We start from the raw sequence: 26,282 nt of genomic DNA, 5'->3' as shown, positions 1-26,282 counted from the left end.
CTGAATGATTGAAGGGCTACACAACAAACGAGCTAATGAAATGATCACCTACTAACAACACAGAAATAAATGACAGATTGACAAAGGCACGTTCCTTTTCCGACATGCCTTTGCTCTGTGCAAGAAGCCTAAAGCAGTGTGCTGCATTTCAATTTTGTCTGTATAATTATTTTATTATTATTTCTGCATCATTTTATTTCATCATCCTCTAACTTTTGTATTACATTTACAAAAGAGGTCAGATGGCTGAGCGTTAGGAAATTGGGTTGCGCGTTGTCCTTGGGCAAGGCACTTTACCCTACTTGCCTCGGGGGGAATGTCCCTGTACTTACTGTAAGTCGCTCTGGATAAGAGAAGTAGGGTGAAGTGCCTTGCCCAAGGACACAATGTCATTTTGCACGGCCAGGAATCGAACCGACAACCTTCTGATTAATAGCCCGATTCCCTAACCGCTAAGCCATCTGACTGACAAATTTAGCCTATTTATCCTCCCAGGTATGTTCTTTAATGCTATTGTGTAGCTGAATAACTGTAAATGTGCTACGTTAACATACCGGACACCTATTCAGCCTGTTGTCTGTGTGCTATAGTGTAGTTGAATAACTTGCCTTTCCAGATTAAATGTCTGTTCTTGGTATTGGATTTTGTGAAATAAATTTCTAAATAAATGCGACATATGTTTATTCATCTTCATGACGCATTTTTTGACAGATGCAATTTATACTCCAGAGTGACTTAAAGTCCGAAAAATACGGTAAATGTAAATGTAGACTCACGGTTCAATTTGACTTCTAACGGTGCTATAAGTAGGGAAACATGGCTTGGCGCTTCTAGTGTTAAATAGGCAACAGTTTTTTGCTGTTAAAAAATGTTTACTTGAAAGGCATTGTTGTTACTGTTTAAACCTATTCACTGGAACTTTGATGACGCCAGGTAAGCTGCGGTCCTAGCTCAGTATCCAAAGTTTGAAAGGGAAGACTCAACTCACCACACTTGTGTCAAACACCACCGCATTTACTGCATTTTTGGTTTGTTGTACGATAACTAGGCCAAGTTACTTTTTTACCTTTTAAGTTATCTTTTTAGAAACTTCTTGCCATTGCTAGCTTTTGGTGGCTTGGAAGAGGCAAACGGGGAACGCTGCAAGCCATCCAGCAAGTGAATTATTTAAGTAGCTAGCATAAGCTAAAATGTTTTGATGAAATGAGAATGCCATCTGTAGCATTACTTTGGCTGTTTAATGTAATATTTGAAATTAAATGCAACATATATTTAGAAAGAAATAATGGATATATGTGTCTCCTGCCTCCTCCAACCATGCTGTAAATGAACCACGTTTAGCTGTGTTAGTAAATGTTAGCCAGAGCCTCATTATGGCTCTGATGTTAGTTCTAGCTACTGTACACTCACATAACGGTTCCCTTTCAGCACACCAGCATGACAGTCACAACCAGTGTGCGAAATACGGGGGGGCCCAACCCCCCCAGATTAACATGAGGTCTCAAATTTTTTCAAAATTTATATTTTTTGCCAAGCGGAGCCAGCCAGTCCTGTGCACGTTTACCATGTGCGACAAACAGAAACGTTGAGAAGTCAATGGCTAGCAAGCGAAAGTTAACCAGAGTGTATCATTGACACACTTTGGGATCACATCTAAAAAGGTGTCTCTCAGTGAAAGTGAAAGACCAAAACTGTCTCCGAAAGGCTATACCTGGCATTTATTCAGTTAATTGCTCTTGTAAATGTGACAGATTGGTGCCACTGTAGTCAGACTTCTTAAAGTAAATGCGGGAAGAACAATTACTCATAATATTTATATATTTAGTGTTCTTCACACACGTTTTTTTCGCTAAATGTCATCATTATCACGACGATTTCATCCAGCAGTATTATTTGAGCTTGAAATGAGTGATAATTGTTCCATAAACACCTTGTACAATCCAACTCAAATTTTAAATCAAATTTCAGCGCTGTCTCACCATTCGTCCACTACCGGAGTGCAGGAAGGGGAAAAGCCCGACTGCATGGATTGCAGATAACATCACATATCCTACCTTTAAATCACTGCAGAACACAGTGTAACTAAATATATGTATTTCATACTGTGCATATATCATCATATGTCAAAAACTGGAAATACAGTCGTTAAACTCCCATGCAATCAATACACTCTACGTCGTCATCAGTCCAGACTTTAATAGATTACTGTTCATAACAAAACACTTTTGTTTTCAAATTGTATCTCGACTCGCGGTATCACTGGCACAGTTGACGCCACTCGCACAGTTCTTTTAATTGGTGATCTAACGGCCAACAAATTTTCGGAGTTTTCGGGCTCCCCACCAATAGGCTAACAGTGTCTGAGAAGTTGTCATGCGCCATGATTCACCGTAAAGAACAATCGCATGCCAGGGTCATGATGACATACTAGATTAGCATTCATGAGGTGCTTTGCATTGACCATTTATGGTTAAAAATGGGCGTGTTCAGGGCGGGGTACAATGCTGAATCACGTATGCACACTTATGGGTAATCTGTGATTTATAAAGGCAACATTGCGTAGAGGTGTGGGTACGCACGGTTTTATAAATCTGAATTTTTGTGTGCGTACGCCATATTAGGCTTTTGGGCGTACGTACACTTTTAGTAAGAATCCTACGCATAGTTTTATAAATGAGACTCCTGATCACTAGTCTTTCAGGACTATATATTTACTACAGCTCAACATATTATTATTATTATTTTTAATTTATAATTTAACTCACTCGGACCGGATTGGGACAGCCTGTGGGCCGGTTGTGGCCCGCAGGCCGTACAATGCCCAGGTCTGCCATAACTGATTCTCTGGTGCTCAAGTCGTAATTTCTATCATGCAGCACGGAGCAGTGTAGGCCTACAGGAATATCTGGACCACAGTCATTTAGAGGCAAAGACCTGCCCCATCTCTGTCTCTGATTTGTTTAGACCACGATATGATCCAACCATGCGTGTGAGTTCCGTCAAAGAAGAAACAAACGCTTCAATCCTGGAGAGGCAGCGGAGGTTAGGTGCACCAGTGCGACCTAGGAAAATCTTTTGTTTACTTTACCCATTTTCAATGACTGAAAACCTGACTGACCTTCTTCAAGGAGTGACCGGTTGCTAGGTTGGTAGGATAGGTCAAGGCCATTTGGGTCAGGGGTTTTGCATAAGGGGCTATTAGAAAACCTACAACCAATCAGAGTAATGAAACGTGTGTACAGAAAAATCCTGTCGGAGGTGCAACAAACATCTTATCAACAATGCTTAACACTAGAAGTGCCAAGCCAGTTTCCCATATTTATAGCGCTGTTAGGGGTCAAATTGACCCATGAGTCTACAGACAGGGGCGTTGATACTGACATGTAATGACCGCTTGATGGTGATTGTTGCATGGCGCAAAGGTATGGTCTTAAAATTAACGTGCCTTTGTCAATCTGTCATTTATTTATGTGTTGTTAGTTGGTGATTATTTCATTAGAGTGTTTGTTGTCAAGCACTTCAATCATTCAGCAAAATGTAATTAATTGGCTAAAGAATGTTAAACACGTTGCGGGATAGGCTAGACTGCAGTTGGTCTATACTGCCGTGCAAAGGCAGAAGACCGTAGCTTCAATTTTGTTGAAAATTTGTTTGTCATTTTTGGAACATCTAAGGTCTGCTTTGTCATGTGGCCAAATATCTTGAATTGATGTTGTTTTTCGGAGAAAATAGGGGGTTGTCTTCACCGCAACTTCCAAAAGCCCTAGAGAAGCCAAAGCAGAATGCCGTAACATCAGTTACGGTTCTTTGCCTTTGTTTTGCGGCACTCAAGAACATTCGAATTGAGTTTCGGTTTCACTTCAACTACTAGTTAACCTAGCAACAACAACAAAAAATCATAGCGACTAGCAATGATTCTGGCGACTTTCTGCTAGTTTGACAATCAAATTGAGTTTCGGTTTCACTTCAACTACTAGTTAACCTAGCAACAACAACAAAAAATCAGAGCGACTAGCAATGAATCTGGTGACTTTCTGCTAGTTTGACAATCTCCGTTGTCGTCGTTGAGCAGCAGCAAAACAACTAATTTGCTGACCTGCCTTTTCTTGTAACATCATTCTAAAAAATATTGCAAACATTGCAAACAACATCCTCTGAGAAATTTTATCCACAGCATGATTTCTGAGCATTAGTGATGGGCACTCCGGCTCTTTTTCGTAAGCCGGCTCGTTTGGCTCAGCTCACTGAAAAGAGGCTGCTCTATTGGCTCCCCAACGACTCTTAAATAAATAAATGTTTTAACTATGAACTTGACTATGATAGGTGTGAAAAAAATTGAATTAAATTAAATGAAATCATACTCTACCTTAACCACAATGTCTTTAAAAAGGCATTGATTCGTTATGGCTCTCCCGAGTTTCGACTACTTGTCTATCGGAGTGTGTTTGAGTTGGCTCGGCCCTCATGCAGTATAATTGGTTGACATGCGTGTATGATTGACAGGAACAGAATGTGGAGATGACCGTGTGCGCCTTTAGGCCTACAAGTACTCATAGAGCCGGCTCATTCTCGAACGACTCATCACTACTGAGCATTAGCTGGCGTTCAACACAAAACATCCCAAACATGGGTCGTTCGTGAGTATCCTACCCTGGCAATTCAATCAAAAAGTATTGTGACAGTCAAACACCTGTATGTTACATAAGCTTATAATATACAGAGTTTATATCATGATAAGCAACTAAGTGAGCGAAGAAACGTAAGTTACTGTATTTTGCCTTGGCATTCCCTTTACTATAGACCAGGGGTAGGCAACCCTGGTCCTCAGGTGCCATTGTCCTGCATGTTTAAGATGTTTCCCTGCTCCAGCACATCTGTTTCAAATGAATGGGTTGTTATCAAGCTCTGTGGAAGCCGGGTAATGACCATTCATTTGAATCAGGTGTGCTGGAGCAGGGAAACATCCAAGTAACTTCAAAATAGGGGTAATTTTAAGGGCAAAGTGCAGTTTAAGATCAATATTTTTTCATGTAGATAAATGTAATCACTAAAACATCAAACTGCTAGATTTGCAGTGTCCTACCTCTAAAACATTTGGCAGGACGACAAAAAAAACGTTGAAGTGGTTTTTCTCAGTTCTACACTCTGGTAGGTTAAGGTCTTTTGCCTTTGTAGGGCAGTATAGTAACCCGACATATCAACATTTTATAGTCGGCTGACAATATTGCGTTATCCCCTGTCACAGGTATAAACAAACACAGGGACATCTTAAACATTCAATGGTCTAATTAGATCCAGTTATACTGGCAAAACAGGACTGCCGCACTTTAAACGGGAAAAACGATACCGTAGCGCTGGCTAGCGTTGAGCGGAACAACGCTCATGACGTTTATTTACCCAGTACACTTTCCCATTGGACAGCTTGGATAGCAATCTACAGTGTTTCCTCTATGTTGATTTTGCCGCCACAGTATCAGAAATAGGGCTGTACAAAAGGCAGTCTATCAGCAGTGATTGTTAGAGTGCATGTCGGAGAATAGCATGGACACACGCTTCACACCGCAGTTGGGATTGCGTGTGTGCGTCCTTGAGAACTGTAAATCGTATAACTTATGTTGTCAGTTCATTTGGCCTGTTATCGTATTAGTCTATAGTTCCTGCAAATTTAAATTAAGTTAACTGGTGATTTTCGTTGTTTGTATTCTTCACCTGCTAGCTAAATTGCACGTCTGTTGATACGATAGCGATTGCTGTCCTTGCTCACGTTTGTATTTTAGGGCATTATTATGCTGAAGTAGTTTTAATTAATAAATAGTAGGTTTATTGTTATTATTTGCTACAGAATGCTTAGCCTATCAAGATCAAATGAAGCAGACAGTGTACATGCTTTCGAGTGGCCCACCTTAATCGATAGAGGCTACTGACCATTTACAATAAGTTGGTACGTAAATCACTGTCTCCGCTGTTGATTTTTCCGTGGCGGCTACATTTCTACCGCCACGGTATCAGAAATAGACAGCCTAAAATTTGTACAGCCCAATCAGCAGTGATTGTTTGAAAGCATATTGGAGGATAGCACGGACACGCGCTCCATAGCGCAGTTGTTATTGCGTGTGTGCGACCTTGAAAACTGTAGAGCTAAGTCTTATAACTTATGCTGTCAGTTAATTTAAGCCTGTTATTGAATTAGTCTATAGTTCTTGCTAATTTAAATTATGTTAACTGGGGATTTTTGTTGTTTGTAGGCTATTCTTCCCCTGCTAGCGAAATTGCACATGTCGATTCAATAGCGATTCTTACAGCATCGTGTAACACACTTCGGTTGTGGATAGTATGTCCAGAAATAAAGCCAAGTCACTCATGTAGTGGCAAAATCAATTTTTATGTCTACAAAATTATTTTTTATGTAGTATAAGTTTAGCTAGCTTGCAAATCCTGAAGATAGCTTACTGTAGCAGACCTTTCTATGTTCAACAGACACGGGTGTTTTGTCCCTCGGGAGTTGCCGTAGGCATGATGCTGACGTCAACATTACGTGAAGTCAGTGAGGGCTGTTCAAATGGCGATGTCAAGAAGAGCAGTGGGAAAATACAAGTTGTGAAAAGAGACCGTGTCCGTGTCTTATTCTCCACACGACCATATAAAATTATATCTAAAACGAAGCTACAAAGAGCTCGGTTACATCACAGAAGTTGAATTAGCCAATGTCAGTAGCGATGCTAGCATTAGTTTGCTAGCTGTATATAACATTTCACTTGGTCTTGCAGCTGTTTGATTTACTGAAATTATTATGAGATGTTATGTTCTACTAGCCATTTGCCTACTTAAGCAAGTCACTGTATTTTCAAGCCCTGATAGTGTAACTGAGACGACACATTAGAAATAATTCCTCTTTCAAGTAACAAGTCCCTGTTCAAGTGTTTAAATTAGCTGCACTATCTGTAGAGATGTTGGGACGAAGCCACTTTTTTGTTTTAAAACCAGGCTATAATCCGCTTCGAAATATAATCCTTAAAACTAATAAAGAAACTAATATAGAAACTAATATAAGAAAATAGTAAAATCGAGGTACAAGCCGTGGCTTTATTTACGGTAGGCGGCCTATCTACTACAACTAGCCTGACAGATAATGTCAGGCTTAAGCCAGATCAGGTCAGCTGGAAATCTGTTTGAATAGGAGGGTGGCCACAGCCATCTGCCAGAGCAAATAAAATGTGAGCTCGCAGATTGGTCTGGTTGACAGGCTAGCAAGCACAGACACACACACACCTGTACAGTGTGTCCCTGGATCTGGATTGGAGAGACGTAGGACAGGTACGGGGGGCTGCTATAGATGGCCGTTTGTCCTGGGGGGGGCTGGAGCACCACTGAGGGGCTGGGCCGAGGGGGGGTGGGGGCCGTAGAGGGCTTCTGCTGCAACCAGGGGGTAAAACACATGTTGATGAGACAAAGAGATAGTGTTTGATTTGATACAGTATGTTGAAATGTGTCTCCCCAACACTTTATATTATAATTTACAGAAGTGACCTTATGTTTGGATGTGGAGTGTGTAACATGTGTCAAGAGCTGGAGTGTGGGTGTGGATCATGCAGAAGACTGACCATGGCCATGGGCCCTTTGATGGGATTGAACTCTTTGGCGTTGGGGTTCAGTGTCGACTTTTTCACTTGACTAGACCATGGAAGGGAAGAAAAAAAAAAATCTAAACATATAGTGTAGGTGCCATGCAGTGTCCCTTGTAACCACTCTCATATCTTAGGTTCCAAAAGGCCATTAACAAGCAATCCAAACTAAAATTGGAGAATTTGCCACTACCCAAGTATGCATGCTTACACAGTCACACCCTCGGTTATCTCGCCACTGTCCTCGCTGCCAGGGGTCCTGGCTGGCTGGGGTGTCCCTGGTGATTGCCTGTCTGGGCCTGCAGACTGGTTGGCAACAGCGGTGGGGTTGGTGGCCAGCCCTTCTGCCATTTGGGGATCTTGGGAAGAGGTGGGTTTGGGTTCTGCTGTGGAGGCGGTGTTTGCTGCTGAGGTCTGAGCAGGGCTCATCTGGGGAGCATCTGGGTTGGTAGAGGGGGCAGAACTAGGCTGCAGCTGGGACAGTTGGAGAGACAGAGACCACATCAGATAATTATACTGAAGTTAACATGGGAGTAGGATCCCCTTGAAGCAAAATTTAAGAGAACCACACAAATAGAAGTCGTCTTTCATCCGATAGACCCAGTGAGAAAAGGATAGCGCATCACTGGCATGGGACAGCCAGCCAGCAAATGTAGAACCTTGACTCTCAACACTGGGGGTTCTCAAGGGGTATAAGGATTCACACAAAATGTTCATTCAAAACTCATACAAAACTAGAGGATACAATTTCTGGGGAAGTGCTTGCGTCAGTTTCTGCATATTTTAAGTATTATTTTAAGTACTGGCATGTTTTTCTTACCAGTACAGCATTATAGTAAGCTACACTAGTTTAAAACTACAGGTATATAATTATAATATCACCAGCAAACTGTTTACTTGTAAGCTTAAGTCATAATACAATCTAAAACAAACATTTATTTGTGAGGAATGTTTATTATTTTAACAATTGAAAATGGATGTATCACAGACCGCTGTCATATGTTGGGCAACAGAGGGTAATCTCATGATGTTAACGCCTCAGTGAAATAGCAGACTACTGTTTCCGAAAGTAGATAATATCAGTGTGTTTTGTATTGTCCATTACATTTGACCATTATGTTTATCACAATGTTAAATGAGCAAGTAGTTTTCACCCCGGCCTTTGTCTGTGGCGTTTCTGCAGCTGTCTTGCCATTTTAGATAGTTAGCCATCTCCCAGAAGTTAACGAGCTTCTAAACTAATTAGATGTTAGTGACATGACGTTTGTGACTGTGGCTAGCTAGTTAGCCACCATTAGCTTCAGTAAATTAAGCCTATGCCATGCAATGGAGCATAAAATCCAACACAAGCAAAGCAAACGTGACCAAGACGAACATTTTGACAACGAAGTTGTCAAACGACTGCTTATGCTCAAACGACCTTGTCAAACGACCTTGTCAAACGACCTTGTCAAACGAAGTTGCGGCTTAAAAACAGCAATTATAGATGTCAGATAAACAGCAATATGGGTTTGACCATAATAATCGGGCGGTAAACATGCAAGCTCAGCAACCTACCCTGAACTCCTTGCCAAATTTCCGCAACTCCTCCAATTGTGACCTTTGTTGAACCGAGGGAACTGTAAGGATGGAAAGATAATAAGATTTTTCCATCAACTGCAGTGCACAGGCTGCATATCAAGAGAAAGAAAAATACCTTTACAGCTCTTGCCCTCCTGTGGGCTGGCTAGGCCCTCTGGCCTTTCTTTAGCTGCTGTACTGAGAATCTCATTCACTGAAAGAGACAAAGGACAAAAAAAAAAAAGCATGACTGACAGACGTGACACTAAACCAACTGACCTCCCATGATAACCGGTTGTAGAGATGGCCATAAGTTTCAGAGACTAACCATTTCCCTGACCAGTTGAAATTCCCTGACCATTTCCAGTAAACTTACGGAAAGTTTCTATGGGAAGTTAAGCTTGGAAACTTTTGAAATATATTTAACATTTACAATATATACTTAAGGGAATAATTTATTGGAAATTTGGGGTAAATTATCCCAACAATATATATATATACAATTTAAATTAAAATTTAAATTCCTTGTTTGTGCAAACTTGGTGAATAAAGCTGTTTCTGATACATTTGTATGTATTTATTTGTGAGCAGAACTTCAATCGATTATTTCAGATTTGTATTTTATTTTGACTGGATGTAGTCCTTCTGCTCAAATGCAAGTATGGCTTCAATAGTCCTGCTGTAGTGTGCTGGGGCCCGTTCTCCGTACGTTGCTAACTCGGTTAGCTTGATTTGATTGTGATTTGATTGTTGACGATTTGTCATCATCTTGGATTGTTCGGTTCTTCAAAGGTCATCCTGGACTTGCTGCCATAGCAACAGGTCCGTAAGCTTAAACCTGCTCGGGAGCAGGTTTATTTTAATGTAAACATGATTAGATTAAGGCTTTACAAGCAGAGGTGATACAGGAAGTTTGTCACAGACATGCCTTGTCCGTTTTTACTACAGGAACCTGTTGCAGAAGGTGCAAGAATAATTAGCAGAATTTAACATGAATCGATACATACCCCCTTTTAGACCAACGCTTAACTCAATCCAGCATGGGTGTTCGAAGAACCGAATTAGCCAGATCATGACATTGCCATGTTATTTGATCTCGGATGTAATAAGTGACGTACGGAGAACGGGCCCCAGGATTCTAGAAATTATCTGTGCATGTGATGGAGTGCATGCAGGGTGTGTGGCCTCAATAGCCCTGCAGTAAGTAGTGTTGTGTGTATACAACTGAGGAATGTGCAGGGTAGAAATTTAACAGAATTTGCATTCAATCTGGTTGTTTAAATCAAGATTATGCTACAAGATGTTGTATTTTTTTGGTCCCTGTTATGGGCTAACCTGCACATTTCCAGTTTGTTCCCATATATTCCCGTTAATTCCCATGGAAAGTTCCAACGTAGAAAATTCCTGGAATTTTGCAACCCTACTCAACAGATGTATGCCGTCTTTTGTTTTTATCAGTTTAGATGGTGTAGGACATGTTGTCTTCTCACCATCGACAGGGAGGTGGGGGGTGGGGCCAGAGGGTTTGGGAGGTGCCCCAGTAACCAAGGAAGACGGGGTGGTGTCCAGGTAGTCGGGAGCAGTGAGAGGAAGGTCCTGGGGAGGGGAATCTGGCTTTGGAGAGCATGACACTTAGTGGAGGAAAAAATCGTGGAGTAGGTGATGTTGGACGATAACTGATTATTTTCTACTTTAAGCATGATCTGTAAAATCATCTACATCTGTGTTATGACATTATATATATATATATATACATATATATATATATAGAGAGAGAGATATAGAGATATAGAGAGAGATGTAGAGAGAGAGAGATATATAGAGAGAGAGATATAGAGAGAGATACTGTATATAAATTTTTATATATAGATATATATATACACATCTATATATATATATCTATCTATCTATATATACACAGTGGGGCAAAAAAGTATTTAGTCAGCCACCAATTGTGCAAGTTCTCCCACTTAAAAAGATGAGAGAGGCCTGTAATTTTCATCATAGGTATACCTCAACTATGAGAGACAAAATGAAAAAATAATCCAGAAAATCACATTGTATGATTTTTTATGAATTAATTGGTAAATTCTTCGGTAAAATAAGTATTTGCAACAAACAAGCAAGAATTCTGGCTCTCATAGACCTGTAATTTCTTCTTTAAAAGGCTCCTCCGTCCTCCACTCATTACCTGTATTAATGGCACCTGTTTTAACTCGTTATCAGTATAAAAGACACCTATCCACAACCTTAAACAGTCACACTCCAAACTCCACTATGGCCAAGACTAAAGAGCTGTCAAAGGACACCAGGAACAAAATTATAGACCTGCACCAGGCTGGGAAGACTGAATCTGCAATAGGTAAGCAGCTTGGTGTAAGGAAATCAACTGTGGGAGCAATTATTAGAAAATGGAAGACATACAAGACCACTGATAAGTCTCCCTCGATCTGGTGCTCCACGCAAGATCTCACCCCGTGGGGTCAAAATAATCACAAGAACGGTGAACAAAAATCCCAGAACCACACGGGGGGACCTAGTGAATGACCTGCAGAGAGCTGGGACCAACGTAACAAAGGCTACCATCAGTAACACACTACGCCGCCAGGGACTCAAATCCTGCAGTGCCAGACGTGTCCCCCTGCTTAAGCCAGTACATGTCCCGGCCCATCTGAAGTTTGCTAGAGAGCATTTGGATGATCCAGAAGCGGATTGGGAGAATGTCATATGGTCAGATGAAACCAAAATATAACTTTTTGGTAAAAACTCATCTCGTCGTGTTTGGAGGAGAAAGAATGCCGAATTGCAGCCAAATAACACCATACCTACTGTGTAGCATGGGGGTGGAAACATCATGCTTTGGGGCTGTTTTTCTGCAAGGGGACCAGGACGACTGATCCGTGTAAAGGAAAGAATGAATGGGGCCATGTATCGTGAGATTTAGAGTGAAAACCTCCTTCCATCAGCAAGGGCATTGAAGATGAAACGTGGTTGGGTCTTTCAGCATGACAATGATCCCAAACACACCGTCCAGGCAACGAAGGAGTGGCTACTTAAGAAGCATTAAGGTCCTGGAGTGGCCCAGCCAGTCTCCAGATCTCAACCCCATAGAAAATCTGTGGAGGAAGTTGAAAGTCCGTGTTGCACAGTGACAGCCCCAAAACATCACTGCTCTAGAGAAGATCTGCATGGAGGAATGGGCCAAAATACCAGCAAAAGTGTATGAAAAGCTTGTTGTACAGAAAACGTTTGACCTCTGTAATTGCCAACAAATGGTATGTAACTAAGTATTGAGATGAACTTTTGTTATTGACCAAATACTTATTTTCCATCATAATTTGCAAATAAATTCTTAAAAAATCTGACCGTGATTTTCTGGATTTTTTTTCTTCTCATTTTGTCTCTCATAGTTGAGGTATACCTATGATGAAAATTACAGGCCTCTCTCATCTTTTTAAGTGGGAGAACTTGCACAATTGGTGGCTGACTAAATACTTTTTTTCCCCCACTGTGTGTATATATATATATATATATATTAGTGCCGTCAGTTAAACGCGTTATTAACGGCGTTAACGCAAACCCAAATTAACGGCGTCAATTTTCTTATTGCGCGATTAACGCTCTTTTTGACCTAGCAAACTTTGTAGTTTTTTTCACATTCTGTTGCGACAACCACGGACATTAGAAAATCTACAATACCGCACCGGATCTAGCTAGACCGGAAACAAAACAACAGGCACACTACACACTTGTTTGGGCTTGCAAGCCGGCTAAAGAGCAGAGCCCGTTTACGGATATTAAACATTCTCTGGTAGTAGGCTAACGTTACGTTTTGAGTTGATTGCCAGCGCCAGACGCCGAAATAGATGCCAATAAGATTCTGAATAGAAAGTTTACTTTTAAAAGGTTGCCAAATGGTTCCATTTACTATACGAAAGTGATCAGTGTGTTCTGTCGTTGTGAACTGAGCTATCATCGCAGCACGTCGTGGAGTGTAAAATACAATTTTGATGGCCAAGCACACAGCTGATGCAAATGCTCCGCCCGCTCGTCAAAGCCAGGCGATTGCAATGTTGTTTTCAATTAAAAAAAAACATTTGCACGAAGCAATCCGAACCACTTTTCCATGTTGATAAGAGCATTACAATTTGAGAAAATAATGGATGAAAAAGAAATCAAGGGACATTTAGAATAGATAAAAATGTGCGATTAATTGCGATTAATCGCGAGTTAACTATGACACTAATGCGATTAAATATTTGAATCGTTTGACAGCTCTAATATATATATAGATATATATATATATATATCTGTATATATATATCTATAGACATATATGATTTAAAATAATAATAATAGAGAATTAGAGGTAAGAAAGGAATGAAGTAACATTTTAAACAATGTTGACATTGTAAGTGAGTGTGTGGACGTGCCATAGAGAAAATGCAGCTATGCATTTGTGAGAGCTACACACCCACAGGTGAGGACTGCGAGTTCGCAGTGCAGAGAGTTCTGTTGGTCTGAATAGGCCTCTGGGCTTTGGGCGATGTTCTTGACAACACTGAGACACAGAAAGCCTTGTCATCCACTTCTAACATATGAAGGTACTCAAATGTGCCTCACTTACAGTCCATCTTCTAGCACAAAAAACTATAAGGAAAACACCCCCTAAAAGTCTCCAAGATTCAATTAGATAATAATGCACAACAAGTACACCGTAATTTCTGGACTATTTAGCGCACCTGGATATAAGCCGCACCCACTGAATAAAAAATAAATAAAAAAAGAAAAGTATTTTGTACATAAATAAGCCGCACGTCTATAAGCTGAAGGTGCCTACCGGTACATTGAAACAAATGAATATTACACAGGCTTTAAGAAAACACAGCTTGGAACAAAAATAGTTAGGCTTTAATGAAACAGGGCCTGTAACAAAAATAAATAAAATAGCAGTAAACAGTAGCCTACCAAGAAAGTCTTGGTCACTATCTACCTCCTCCTGTGCACTGAAATCACTGAAGTAATCTCCTTCGGTGTCGGAGTTGAATAGCCTCAGAATTGCTTCAACCGATGTTGGATTGTTTTCACGGTCGCTCTCATCACTTTCATCCGATCCGGAGGCAAATTCCCCACTGAGCTCATGCTCCCCTCTTCAACACGCAGCAGTCCAGTCTTTCAAAACCCGTTGATGATAGATTTTTTGACAATGCTCCATGCTGTCAGGACACACTGGCAGACTTGACCATAAGTTGCTCTTCGCATGTGGCCCGTTTTCGTGAAGGATTTCTCCCCACTTGTCATCCAAGCCTCCCACTGAACACGGAGCGCCACCTTAAATGCACGATTTACACTGATGACAAGCGGCTGCAAATACTTTGTTGTGCCCCCAGGAATCACAACTGGAATTGAGTTTGTCCTCTTGATGGCTTCTTTCACAGAATTTGTTATGTGGGCCCTCATGCTGTCCAACACGAGCAATGCCTTGTTCTTGTGAAAGAATCCTCCCGGTCACTTGCCGTAACACTCAGTATGCCATTCATGCATTAAGGCCATCCATCCTTTCTTGTTGAGTTTCAAAACAATTCTTCTCAGGAATTTTTCTTTTGGCATAGTCATGCGTTTAAAAATCATTATTGGTGGAAGCTTTTCTCCTGATGCCGTGCAGCTGAGAACACAGGTGAAGTGCGTTTTTTTCACGCCCAGTTTTTTTCAGCGTGACGGATGATCAGAGGTGTCAAGTAACGAAGTACAAATACTTCGTTAACTTACTTAAGTAGACATTTTGGGTATCTATACTTTACTGAAGTAATAATTTTTCAGATGACTTTCTACTTCTACTCCTTACATTTTCACGCAATTATCTGTACTTTCTACTCCTTACATAAAAAAAATGTAAAGACCAAGAACCAGCGAGGAGTTTGGTAGCCAGGAAGACCAGCCAACCCCTTCTACATCCCTGGCCGTACCTGGAATAATTAAAAAAAATGGTTGGATGTAAAACAACTTTCGAATGCGCTGCAAGCTCTGCGCATCCAAGTAGGCTACCACGAGCTGTTAGGTGTGTTCGACTTCATGCAGCACCGGCGGCACCGACAGCCGGCTGCCTTAAAGCTGAGAATGCCATTGGCTGCTTCAAGTCAGCCGGGCTGCAAGTGGCTGCAGGCGACGCCGGCGCTGCATTAAGTCGAATGCACCAAATGGATTTCAAAAACTTGCTGTCTAATTTGAATAAAGGCTATTGATAACATGCCTCTGAAGTTTGACTTTTTGCTTATTACAATACTAGGCAACTAGTCATCATATCTTCCGCTCCATGAAACACATGTTGATGCTAAGCAGTACACATATATGGTTCTGAAATGTATTTACATTGTACTAAAATGCGTTCATTTTCAATTCGGTGCAGGTGCAGCCCAAATTTGTCAACATTAACATTTTTAAATAACAGTCATTATGGCCTTTAGAAAAAAAAACATTGGGGGGGAGGTGGGGTCGTGCATTATAGGTCCCTGTGGTGCGGCCTAAGCTTTTATCCTTAATGGCATTTTTTCCCCCTTACATTCCTACTTTTAATTTTCGACTAAGTAGTTTTGAAACCAGTACTTTTATACTTTTACTTGAGTAAAAAGCTTGAATTGATACTTCAACAAAAGTATTTTTAAACCCTAGTGTCTATACTTCCACTTGAGTAATGAATGTGAATAATTTTGACACCTCTGCGGATGATTCACCTTTCCTGTTGACAGTTCAAGTGAGAGGCAGGTCAAACGTCAGAGGAACCTCATCCATATCTATAATGTTGTGCGGGCCGATGGAATGCTCCGCTATCTTTGTATCAGTGAATTTATGGAACTTTTTCCTCGTAGTCGGGAGGGAGCTGCTGACACAGACTTGTCCAAACCCTGATGGACAGGCCTTTACGTCTCATAAATCTTAGACACCACGTGGTCCACCTCTAAAATCCTCAAACTTCATTGCGGAGGCGATTGTTTTGGCTTTCATTGTTTTGGATCTGCACAGTTGAAACACCTCGGCCCTCTGCTCTGTGTGTGTTGACCCAGTCTTCCAGACCCTTTTCTAGTTCGGGCCATCTGCTTTTCTTCCCTCTGAAAGCTTTTGTTGTCTTTTTGCACTTAGTCAGTTCCTCACGCTGCTGTTTCCAATGTCTTATCATCGACTCATTAAGGCCAAGCTCCCGTGCATCAGCTCTATTTCCTTTTCCAACAGCCAGATCAATCGCCTTCAACTTGAAAGCTGCATCATTTGCATTTCTCTGTGTCTTTGCCATGATGAGGGTGACAAAATGACTACCGTAATCATAATGATGGGAAGTTTGAGCACGCTCAATTTACTTCACATTATGTGACGGTGCTCAGTTTTTTGGCGGCATGAAGCTTGTGAAAGCGGGAAATATCCATAAATTAGCCGCGTCTTTGTATAAGCCGCAAGGTTCAAAGCATGGGAAAAAAGTAGCGGCTTATAGTCCGGAAATTACGGTAGGGGTCATAGGGTCAATTTGGATATCACTCTTAATTTTAGGGATGCACTGAATGTTCGGCAACCCAAATTATTTGGCCGAAAACACCCCAAAAAATACTTTCGGGGTAAAAAGACTGACGAAACAATTATGTTTTTGATGACGCAAACTAATAGCAAAACAGCAGAGAGAGGCGTTCAAGCTTTATAAATGCAACAAACATGTCGACAGCAAGGAAACATTTCAAAGTGTCAAGAGAAAGATGCAAAAATGTGGTAGCATGGTAAAGTTAGTTTGAAGTTCGATATTCAAAAGATATTTGGACAGCCATTGTTGTCTCATCTTATCTTGCCGATTTTACTACACGTTCCCCCAGAGTTTAGCGCCGCACGCATCAGCCTTTATTTACAATCCACCTAGCTAATACAAATGTTTATGGGCCATCACATTTCTGAAGTAGGCTTTTGTCTAGGATAGTATTTCTCAATGGGGGTGGTATTTCTGTATTTCTGTGGCAGCACAATGTTGAGAACTTTTTTTGTCTAGTCTTGTCATGTAAGTATTTTAGCTATACCAATATTTATTTATTTTTATTATTTTTTGTGCCCAAGACTTTTGTAAAATACTGTAGGTCTTCCTCTAAGTTGGATCTTCCGTGATCATGGACAAACATGCCCCCATAAACAACCCTTACCTCCATTGAGTGATGAGCGTGATACATCAGAGAGAGCCTGTGGGTGAGACAGGGAGTGAGGCAGCGACTGATTACTGGAAATGGGTGGGCCACTTGCAGTTGGGCTGCTCTGGGAATGGTGGGGAGAGTAGGCTCCTCTGACAGACAATAAGCTGCTTTTATCAGAGGAGGACCTGGGGGAAGAGCTGGGAGGTACCGGCCGGGAGGAGTTGGGAATTCCTGTTCGGTTTGGTAAGGGACCAGAGGCTCCACCCCGCAAGCTGCCAGGAGACACACCCATTTCTCTGGCTCTCTGAGGCAACGGAATGTATTTGCCATCCCTGGGAGGAAGTGAGTGAGACAATGATAATGAAATTCCATATACAAAGCTGCAAACAACTGAATCCATTTCTCTCTCTAAACCCAATCAAATGTGAATATCTTGCACAGGTTTTCCCATACATTTATGTGCTATATAGATACCACAAATTGTGCCTCTACTGAACATAGACATCTAAACCCCTCAAAAAAAGTTTGGAAACGTTATTTCGGTCGATTATTCCTCCCCTTCAATAATACCAATTGGTATTGTATTTTATATAATTGGAAAGCCTGATTAGTCACCTTTACAACAAGGTACAACTTGTAAGGATCGTGCATTCGTGGAATGAGCAACAGCTAACCGTGTGGGTAGCGGTCCAAAAATGTTTGCCAGAATCCCCTGAAATATTCTTCTGTTGGTATTCACTTTCATTTTGAGTTGCTTGGTGGATTGGATAATTGCACTCTCCCTCATTAATAAGGAAAAAACAACACATATTGGCCCTTTTTACACTGTCCCATTTTACACTGTCAGGGCCCTCAGTAGCGTGTGGAAGATCCATACACTGCCACAACAGCTTGGCACCTCCTCCTCATGCTGGTCACCAGCCTGGTCACACACTGCTGTGGGACAGCATCCCATTCCTCAACCAGGATTTGTGGCAAGTCAGCCAACATGTTTGCGTTGGTCATTCTGGCACATACAGCACGCCCAAGCTGATCCCACTTGAAGCTCAAAACGAGGATTTTGGCAAAAAAAATTGGGCCGCTACCCACACGGTTAGCTGTGTTGCTAATTCCACAAATGCACGATCCTTACAAGTTGTACCTCGTTGTAAAGGTGACTAATAGCCCTTTTCCACCAAAGCCGGGCCGGTGCTGGTTCTGGGCTGGTGCTTATGCGGTTCGGTGCTGGTTCTTATCTAAGGACCAGCTCGATTTTCCAACAACAGAGCCAGAGAAGGGCTACTGCGTCATACGCCTCCGTTGTCGTAGCAACGCAGCACAAAATCATTGTAACAAGACATAACAACATTGTCACATACAACAAGTCATACACAAATTTAAGTAATTGTAACAAAATGGAGGAATACCTACCAGTAATGTTAATGGTGGCTATACAAACGTATACTGCACCTCAGAGACGTGCATTGACAGCTATTCGTGGTCGCTATGAAGAGAGGTTACTTTCAAAAAGAACGGTAGGCTAATTATCTTGAACGTTTTGGCTGTATTATAGCTAAACGTAGCAGCTCATATAGACTACATGTAAACAAACCAAAACATACATGATTTTACCTTTGCAGATCCTATTATGGCTGAGGGCAAGGCGGAGGTCTCGTTGTGTGGACATACCCCCGATCACGCTATTGGTGGGACACAGTTGTGCCGGATTTCACCCATGCACAGTTTGTTCAAAACTTGAGTGTCCCGGGAGTCTTTTGAATACATTTGCGATCAGGTTAGGCATCTCATGGGCAGAGTGAATACAAATTACCGTCTCGCTGTCCATTGTATTAGCTGTTGTACTGGTCTTTTTTTTTTTTTTTAAGTGGCACGGGACGATAATCCCGCCCTCTGGCACCCAACGTCACCGGTTCTTGTTTCTGGCCCACCTTAAAGTTGGTGCCGAGTTGGAACCTGTTTTTTGGAACCGGAGCCAGGTTTATTTGTGTGGAAAACCAAAGAACTGGTTCAAGAATTGGAACCAGCCCAGAGCCAGCACCGGCCCGGCTTTGGTGGAAAAGGGATTAAATCAGGCTCTCCAACGATTTAAAATACAATACCAATTGGTATTATTGAAGGAGAGGAATAATCGACCGGAATAATGTTTCCAAACTTTTTTTGAGGAGTTTATGTTCAGTAGAGGTGTGCCTGTGCATGTGTGCATCCATCCACCTGCTGGCGGAGCTGCCATAGCCAGGGCTGCCCCTTTCCCTCTCCTCCCTCTCTCGGACCACGGCGCTGTACTTCTCCTCCTCGCTCTTCCCCTCGTCGTTCTCCAGTGAGACCCGCCGGCGGTACTGGGAACTGCCCTCGATTTCGTTGGCCAGCCTTGCTGCCCTGGCCTCCCGTTGACGAAAGCCTTCAGAGGTCCCCTTCTCCAGGGGCACCCTGGGAAGGGAGGGAAATAAATCAAACAGGAAGGAGAGAAAAAGTATTATTATCATACCATTTTGCTTAGTGTTGTCTCTTTAGACCAGGGTTCTCCAATCCTGGTCCTCAAGGGCCACTGTCCTGCATATTTTAGATGTTTCCCTGCTCCAGCACACCTGTTTCGAATGAATGGGTTGTTATCAAGCTCTGTGGAAGCCAGGTAATGACCATTCATTTGAATCAGGTGTGCTGGAGCAGGGAAACATATAAAACATGCAGGACAGCGGCCCTCGAGGACCAGGATTGGAGAACCCTGCTTTAGACTGATAAAAGATAAAAACACAAATAGATAGTCTTATTCTAAAGTTGCGACAAATTAAGCAGGCCCTAGATTACGTTGAAACTGTTCCTAATGGCAGCTTTTGCCTGTTGGTTCTATCAGGAGTTCCTTTTTGTTGCCGGTTGAACTTGGCTAGATAGATACAGGGCTCCAGACTATCTTTTTCCCTTGGTTGCACTGGTGCGCCTAACTTTTTTATTTAGGTGCACCAGCACAAAATGTAGGTGCACCCACATTTTTCCTTGCGTCGCCACAATTTCAAGGTCACCTTTTTATCACGCTCCATATACATCCATATATATTATGTAAATTATCTTAAACAAGAATAAGGTGTAGGTAAATATTGGTTTTATTTGAAGCACAATTAAACTGTGCATAAAAATATTGTGATCAGTGCTTCACTGAGCTGCCAAACTAAAACATTGCAAGCAAAATAAAATATTTCAAAATAGAAAGTGCTACTGACCTAACATTTCATGGCTCAAAGTCTTATAGCAGGTCACCCCTTGCTGTCGCATGCCCTTCAGATGGCCAACACCTGTAATTTGGCTTTCTTGCCCTTTGGCCTTGGCTAAACCAGCTTGCCACACTCTCCCTAGCATAAAAATCCCAGCTCCATGGGTTAGCTCCATGGCCCAGCGCCGTAATTCAGGGGTAGACAATTTTGACAAGGTGCCACATGAGACACTTGAAAAGTGTTGGAGGGCCGCATCAACAATAACTTGAACTTAATTCTGCTCACTATTCATTTTCCCCCATTGTAAAAAGCAGTAAAGTATATATTTTGATTAGCTGCTACTGGTTATCAGAAGAATAAGGATATTCTGTAAATATTTATATAAATATTTTACATGTTGGTCAACTAGGAAAAGACTATCGAAGTAACAGTAAAAACTAAAATAATCATTCAATCAGTGTTTTATTTTATTTGTAACTAGTTAATCTTCACAAACACTGAAAAGTTGTTTTGCATTATGTTAAAGATATGCAATTCGTCAACTTTATTCAAAAAGGAATACTTTTTCCAGTTAATTTTGTTCTGTGAGAGGAAACCAGTGGGCTTGAACAAGTGCATCGAAATCTGGCTGAATGTCTGAGGTAGATATGCGAAGGACAGCTGACAGGTGATGATCCGGGTCTGCAATTTAACTAGCAAACCATTAACCATCAGCCCGCGCCCACTGAATCAGTCAAGTTCCTATTATGTCCGCATTCGTTTTTTTCTTTAGTCCCTTTGTGCCGATTCAAATTATAATCCTTCAACACAGCGACCTGTTCTCCAAAACTAAGAACCCAGCTTTGACTTTGACCTCAGTAAACAGATACTTAGAAGCCCATGTCTTGTTAAAAACTCTACATTCTGTATCAACCTTTCGTTTTTTATTTGAGGGCCAACCAACAGCTAACTCTCCTGTCAGTGAGGCAAAGACCCGCCCCATCTCTGTCTCTGATTAGTTTAGACCACGATATGATCCAACCATGAGTGTGAGTTCCGTCAAAGAAGAAACAAACGCTTCGTTCCTGGAGAGGCAGCGGAGGTTAGGTGCACCGGTGCAACCTAGGATTTTTTTTTGTCGCACCCGTACAAATTTTGGTCGCATAGAGCCCTGAGATATTCAACTCTTCCCACGGGAATCTGCATTGGATAGACCACTCACGTGTACATGGAGAGGCTGGAGTCATAGGTGGATTTCACGCCGTACGTCTCCTCATTAAATTTGAACATCTCGCTGGCATCCCAGCCATTAGACTGATGGAGGAACAGAAGCCCAGACCATCAATTATGTGAGAACCCCTAGAGTGGAAGAATGCTCAGCAGTCATAGTGTTGCATGCAATGTAGTTGGTAGAGTTGTGCTTGCCATTGCAGCATCAAGAGGGAGGAAGATTTCAAGACCAGATTAAAAGTGTTCTACTAGGGTGGGAAGTCCACAGAAAAATTATCTTTAGTACGGCCTGGTCGAAACACAAGGCATTTTGCATTATTGTGTAATTTCAACATTCTGAAGGGCTAAATTGTATACTGATAGAGTATTAATGGGCCTGTGTGTGAAAGTGTTGGCGCGTGTCCTACTGCATCATTCTCCAGGTCGTAGCACTCTCCGTTGCTGTCTCCTCCATCCCATCTCTGCAGCACCTTCTCCCTGTGCTCCCCATTAAGCCGTGTCGAGCTGATGGCAGTGTCTGTGAACGTATCTACACACACACATTTTGTATTTCACCATTTTTAACAGTCCATATTTACACATTTGAGAGGACCATTGTTGTCCAAATTGACAAATTATGTCCACTATAAATAGATACTGTTAACTAAATAGCAAAGTTTGGGTATTTTCCCCCCGTGCTGATGAAGAGAAATTAAATGGAATTTCTACTCAGAATGTCAGGAAATAAAATAATTCCACAGGTAGCTATTGAGTATTAGCCTGACGTTGTCATACTCATAATTATAATCAGAATATGAGTCTGAAAACTCTCCGTTGGGCTGTGACTACGGGGTGTGTTTCAACCGAACTCGTAAAACAAATGCCTCTTCGCTCAATTGGATAGACCTACAACCAATCATAGCAACGTAATATGTTGTTTGTTGAAAACGAATTCAACCCAAGCGCTCTTTCGTGACGTTGTTGATTATGTTACTGTTGATCATCTGTCCATCATCGTATAAAGCCCGCCCTGGCAATTTCATTGGTCCGTTCCGATTCTGGTTTTCTGTAGTTGTCCCCAATACGAGACCCTCCAGACGCAATTTCCCGAACAAATTTTTTAGGGGCGGGGAGAAGTTGGGCTGGCAGCGAGGCTAATTGAGTATTACAAATTGTTCTAATTCAACCAATTTCACACCAGCATTGTCAAGACTCATCCTCAGTTTGAATTGCCTGTTCAAATTCTCAATTTTTGTTATTCACATAGGCTTGTGTTTATTTCTAACTAAGAACCCTATTTATCAGTCACATCTTCCAATAACCAAAGTTTCTACCACCATTTCTCCTGAACGGTCTGTTGTACTCGTGTTCATTATGTGCAGAAGTGGTTAAGCCCCTCACCAATAAACACAAATTGTGCAAAAGGTGTGGGGGAGGTAGACAAGACTTGTATATAATTTATTTTGACAGTGTATGCATATTTATGTTTCGCGTAGGCAAGCCACATACTTGGCGTGCAGCCCTCCTAACGTAACAGGGAATGGCTTAAGTTGTTGGGAATTAAAACTGAGCTTTTATTTTTTTATTTTTTTTTACAGGAGGTCCTCACAAAGTTTGATCTGCAGTCTAGGAATGTCCCTCCCTCTTGATGCTGAATAGGCTTCTAAGTAAAATCACTAAATCAGTATCACCAACTTTTTTTTTGCTGCTTGCAAGTTGCTACTTGCAAGATAGCAGGTGTAAATTTGCCTTCAAAAGGTAAGCAAGCATGGCTAGAAATTAGATTTTATTCTTGGTCTAAGAGTAGTATCTTGACCCTGTCAACTACATGGAAAATAATATTTAGGATGCTGCCCATTTTTATCTTATGTGAAGGCCTTCAGTCAGCTAAGTCACCTTGGTTGTATTGATCACTGTGAAGTCCCAGGATTTCGTGAATCAGAACCTTATCTTTTAGTAATATCGGCCTTGGACTAATTGACTGCCCACATACACACAGGCATGTCGAGTGCTCCTTTGACCATGTGAGCATTCACACAAACCTCTGATGGCAAAATTGAGATCCACGTCTCGACATGTCATGGTAACAAGGTCGGTAGGACTGAAGATCATGGTGTCTGTGATCTCCTCAATCCTGGGGGTAGAACTTGAGCTTCCACCTCCTCCCTCTCCACCTCCTCCATCCCCCTCTCTCTCCTCACTTCGCTTGTGGACTGCATCCACGGCCAGCTCACACTGAAATTATATATATATATATATATCAACTACAGAGGAATGGTTGATAATGCATGAAATAAAAATATATAAAAAACAAATGTCTTGTGGTCCTAAATCAGGCAAGCAAGCTTGGCCAGTAAGTTCAAGCTCAAACATTTTACACATTTGAAGTATTCAGACCTAGGTATATTGATTGACATCTCATGAAAACATAATGGCTGATAAAAAAATATATATATCTTTGAACCTCCTAATAGTTGAAGATCATTTGTAATTACCCGCGAGCTTAGAGTTTTGAAGATTCCTTCATATGCAGAGCCATTTTTGACTTTCACGTCACAGGTTGAACCCTACGGAATATTAAATTAGAATTGTTAGAAGATAAGGAGGATGGTAGTCCTGATGACAATGCACACAATCTGGACAATGCACGTATGTGTCTCAATAACATGTAAAGCACACTTAATGATTAGGCAAATTCCAATAATTAAGTTCCATCATATCACTGCTGAGGAGAGGTAACGCTATACAACTTACCACTACAGCTGTGAGAAAATGAAGCATTCGGGCATTGGTGTAAACACCTTCGCACAGCTGGGGACAAAAGGTACATATCTTCTTGTGTTCCAATTACTTAGAGTGTTATAACTCCACAATATTAATTCAAACTTGATATGACTTGACTTGTCTAGCTGGAGTCTTCGCCAACCTTTTACGCCAAAAGATATATAGCTAGCGAGATACTAAAAAAACAAATAACCATATTTTCACTTACAGAAGAAGACTGGATTTGAGATGGCGGCTTCATTGTGTTTCTTGTCCTATAATACAATACATACCTTTATATATAGTTACACATTTCCAGCGCTAGAAAAAAACTTCAATCGACTGACGCCAGCTATCATAGGTTAGCCTACGACGTACCTAACTAGCTAGCTTGTTTTACCCAACTGTCACTGTGAGGTCAGTCACATTGCTTAGACAAGCGGTCTGGTTTAAATCATATTTAATGGTTAATTTCTGAAGCTATCTATATTAATAGGACGCTATATTAAAAGCTAACACAATAACACAAAGGGCAGATTTAGCTAGCAGTTCGTTAATTAGCTAGTAACGCTAGTCTAGCTAGTACTGTAACGCTAGTCTAGCTAGTACTGTAACGCTAGTCTAGCTAGTACTGTAACGCTAGTCTAGCTAGTAACGCTAGTCTAGCTAGTAACGCTAGTCTAGCTAATAACGCTAGGCTAGCTAGTAACGATAGGCTAGCTAGTAACGCCGCCAGGTCGCAGGACGACCGTCAATTCTGTTGGTCAAAAGATAAAATAGGTAGAGTATGTACAAATAAATACAAAACCTTATAATGACTACAGCCCATACTTTTTAGTTATGTGCATGCCTGATACTCCGCAATCTTGATGATTCAGTGAAAATTCATGCGTTTTGACAGGCCGAAAACACGATTCTACACCAGAGCAAATACCTTGAATAACAACAACAAAAACACTGATTATCCCATCCCTGACCTTTGCTGGATAAGGTGAATGGCTGTATTTGCTCTCAATCAAATCATTTCTATTTTCTATTGGCTTGTGTATCTGTCAATCATGCAGTGTTACGTGGCAACTCGGTACCTGTTAGTTTATTGGGCAAAATGCTCACCACGTTGTCTTTTCGTGGTATTCAATTGGTCTACCGGGTTCACGGGGTGTTTCTAAAGAAAAAGACAAAGCAACGGAAGTCGACTTTGAAATTACACTAGTGGCGGGTATACTAGTCGGGTTGTGATAAGGTTTGTGTTTGTGTGTGTGTTTGTGTGTAGAAGAGAGTCAGTCTGTATGTGAAATAATGCATTTGTTTTGATTATCTGTGTATGTGTGTTTGTGTTGAGGACAGGGAGGGATTGAGGGCAGCAGATGCCCCTTTAGAGCACCCTCTGGAAGACAAGCCCTGGATGCCAGCAGACAGTCAGAGAGAAGCACAGATGACAAGGACCTAAAGCCTAAAGCGAGGCTTCCGACAGCGAGTGGACAGACCCTTCATCGGGACAGACCCAAGAATAAAAATACAAATTCTCTAATAATCTAGACACCAAAAATAATTTTATTGAATAACTAATGATACATTATTGAATAATAATTTGATTGCATAAATAAATAATACATATTTATTAAGATGTTGATGTTACAGAGCTGTTGATTTAGGTTTCCTCAGCTTCTTTTTCTCCACAGCTCCACCCTTACCTCCACCACCTAACCATCACCTTTATTTATTTATGTTATTTGGAAAACATTTGAAAAGTAAAGATTTATTATTATCAACTTTAAATAGTC

The 26,282-nt window shown here is 41.3% G+C and overlaps 1 protein-coding gene across 12 annotated transcripts in view; it reads right to left on the bottom strand.

The window, feature by feature from the left end:
* Nucleotides 1-25,467, bottom strand: part of atxn2l (ataxin 2-like) — a 31,235-nt gene extending 5,768 nt beyond the window's left edge. For 2 of the 12 annotated variants that reach the window (XM_047037412.1, XM_047037419.1), the window contains exons 1-16: nt 25,330-25,466; nt 24,728-24,773; nt 24,490-24,567; nt 24,231-24,302; nt 23,778-23,970; nt 22,164-22,285; nt 21,749-21,840; nt 19,553-19,768; nt 17,354-17,673; nt 13,657-13,743; nt 10,673-10,813; nt 9,319-9,396; nt 9,180-9,241; nt 7,834-8,096; nt 7,602-7,671; nt 7,270-7,413 (exon numbers count right to left, since the gene is read on the bottom strand). In XM_047037412.1, the coding sequence (XP_046893368.1) occupies nt 7,270-7,413; nt 7,602-7,671; nt 7,834-8,096; nt 9,180-9,241; nt 9,319-9,396; nt 10,673-10,813; nt 13,657-13,743; nt 17,354-17,673; nt 19,553-19,768; nt 21,749-21,840; nt 22,164-22,285; nt 23,778-23,970; nt 24,231-24,302; nt 24,490-24,567; nt 24,728-24,773; nt 25,330-25,346 (2,001 nt within the window). In that variant the 5' untranslated portion in view covers nt 25,347-25,466. Of the gene's footprint in view, nt 1-7,269; nt 7,414-7,601; nt 7,672-7,833; nt 8,097-9,179; nt 9,242-9,318; nt 9,397-10,672; nt 10,814-13,656; nt 13,744-17,353; nt 17,674-19,552; nt 19,769-21,748; nt 21,841-22,163; nt 22,286-23,777; nt 23,971-24,230; nt 24,303-24,489; nt 24,568-24,727; nt 24,774-25,306 lie in introns of all 12 variants that reach the window. The other 10 variants (XM_047037413.1, XM_047037420.1, XM_047037418.1 and 7 more) reach the window with 9 other exon arrangements.
* Nucleotides 25,468-26,282: the final 815 nt, after the last annotated feature.

The sequence above is a fragment of the Hypomesus transpacificus genome, chromosome 17 (assembly GCF_021917145.1).
Source record: "Hypomesus transpacificus isolate Combined female chromosome 17, fHypTra1, whole genome shotgun sequence".
Classification (NCBI taxonomy): Eukaryota; Metazoa; Chordata; class Actinopteri; order Osmeriformes; family Osmeridae; genus Hypomesus; species Hypomesus transpacificus.
The sequence above is the reverse complement of the archived record's forward strand: the minus strand, read 5'-3'. Positions and strand labels throughout refer to the sequence as shown.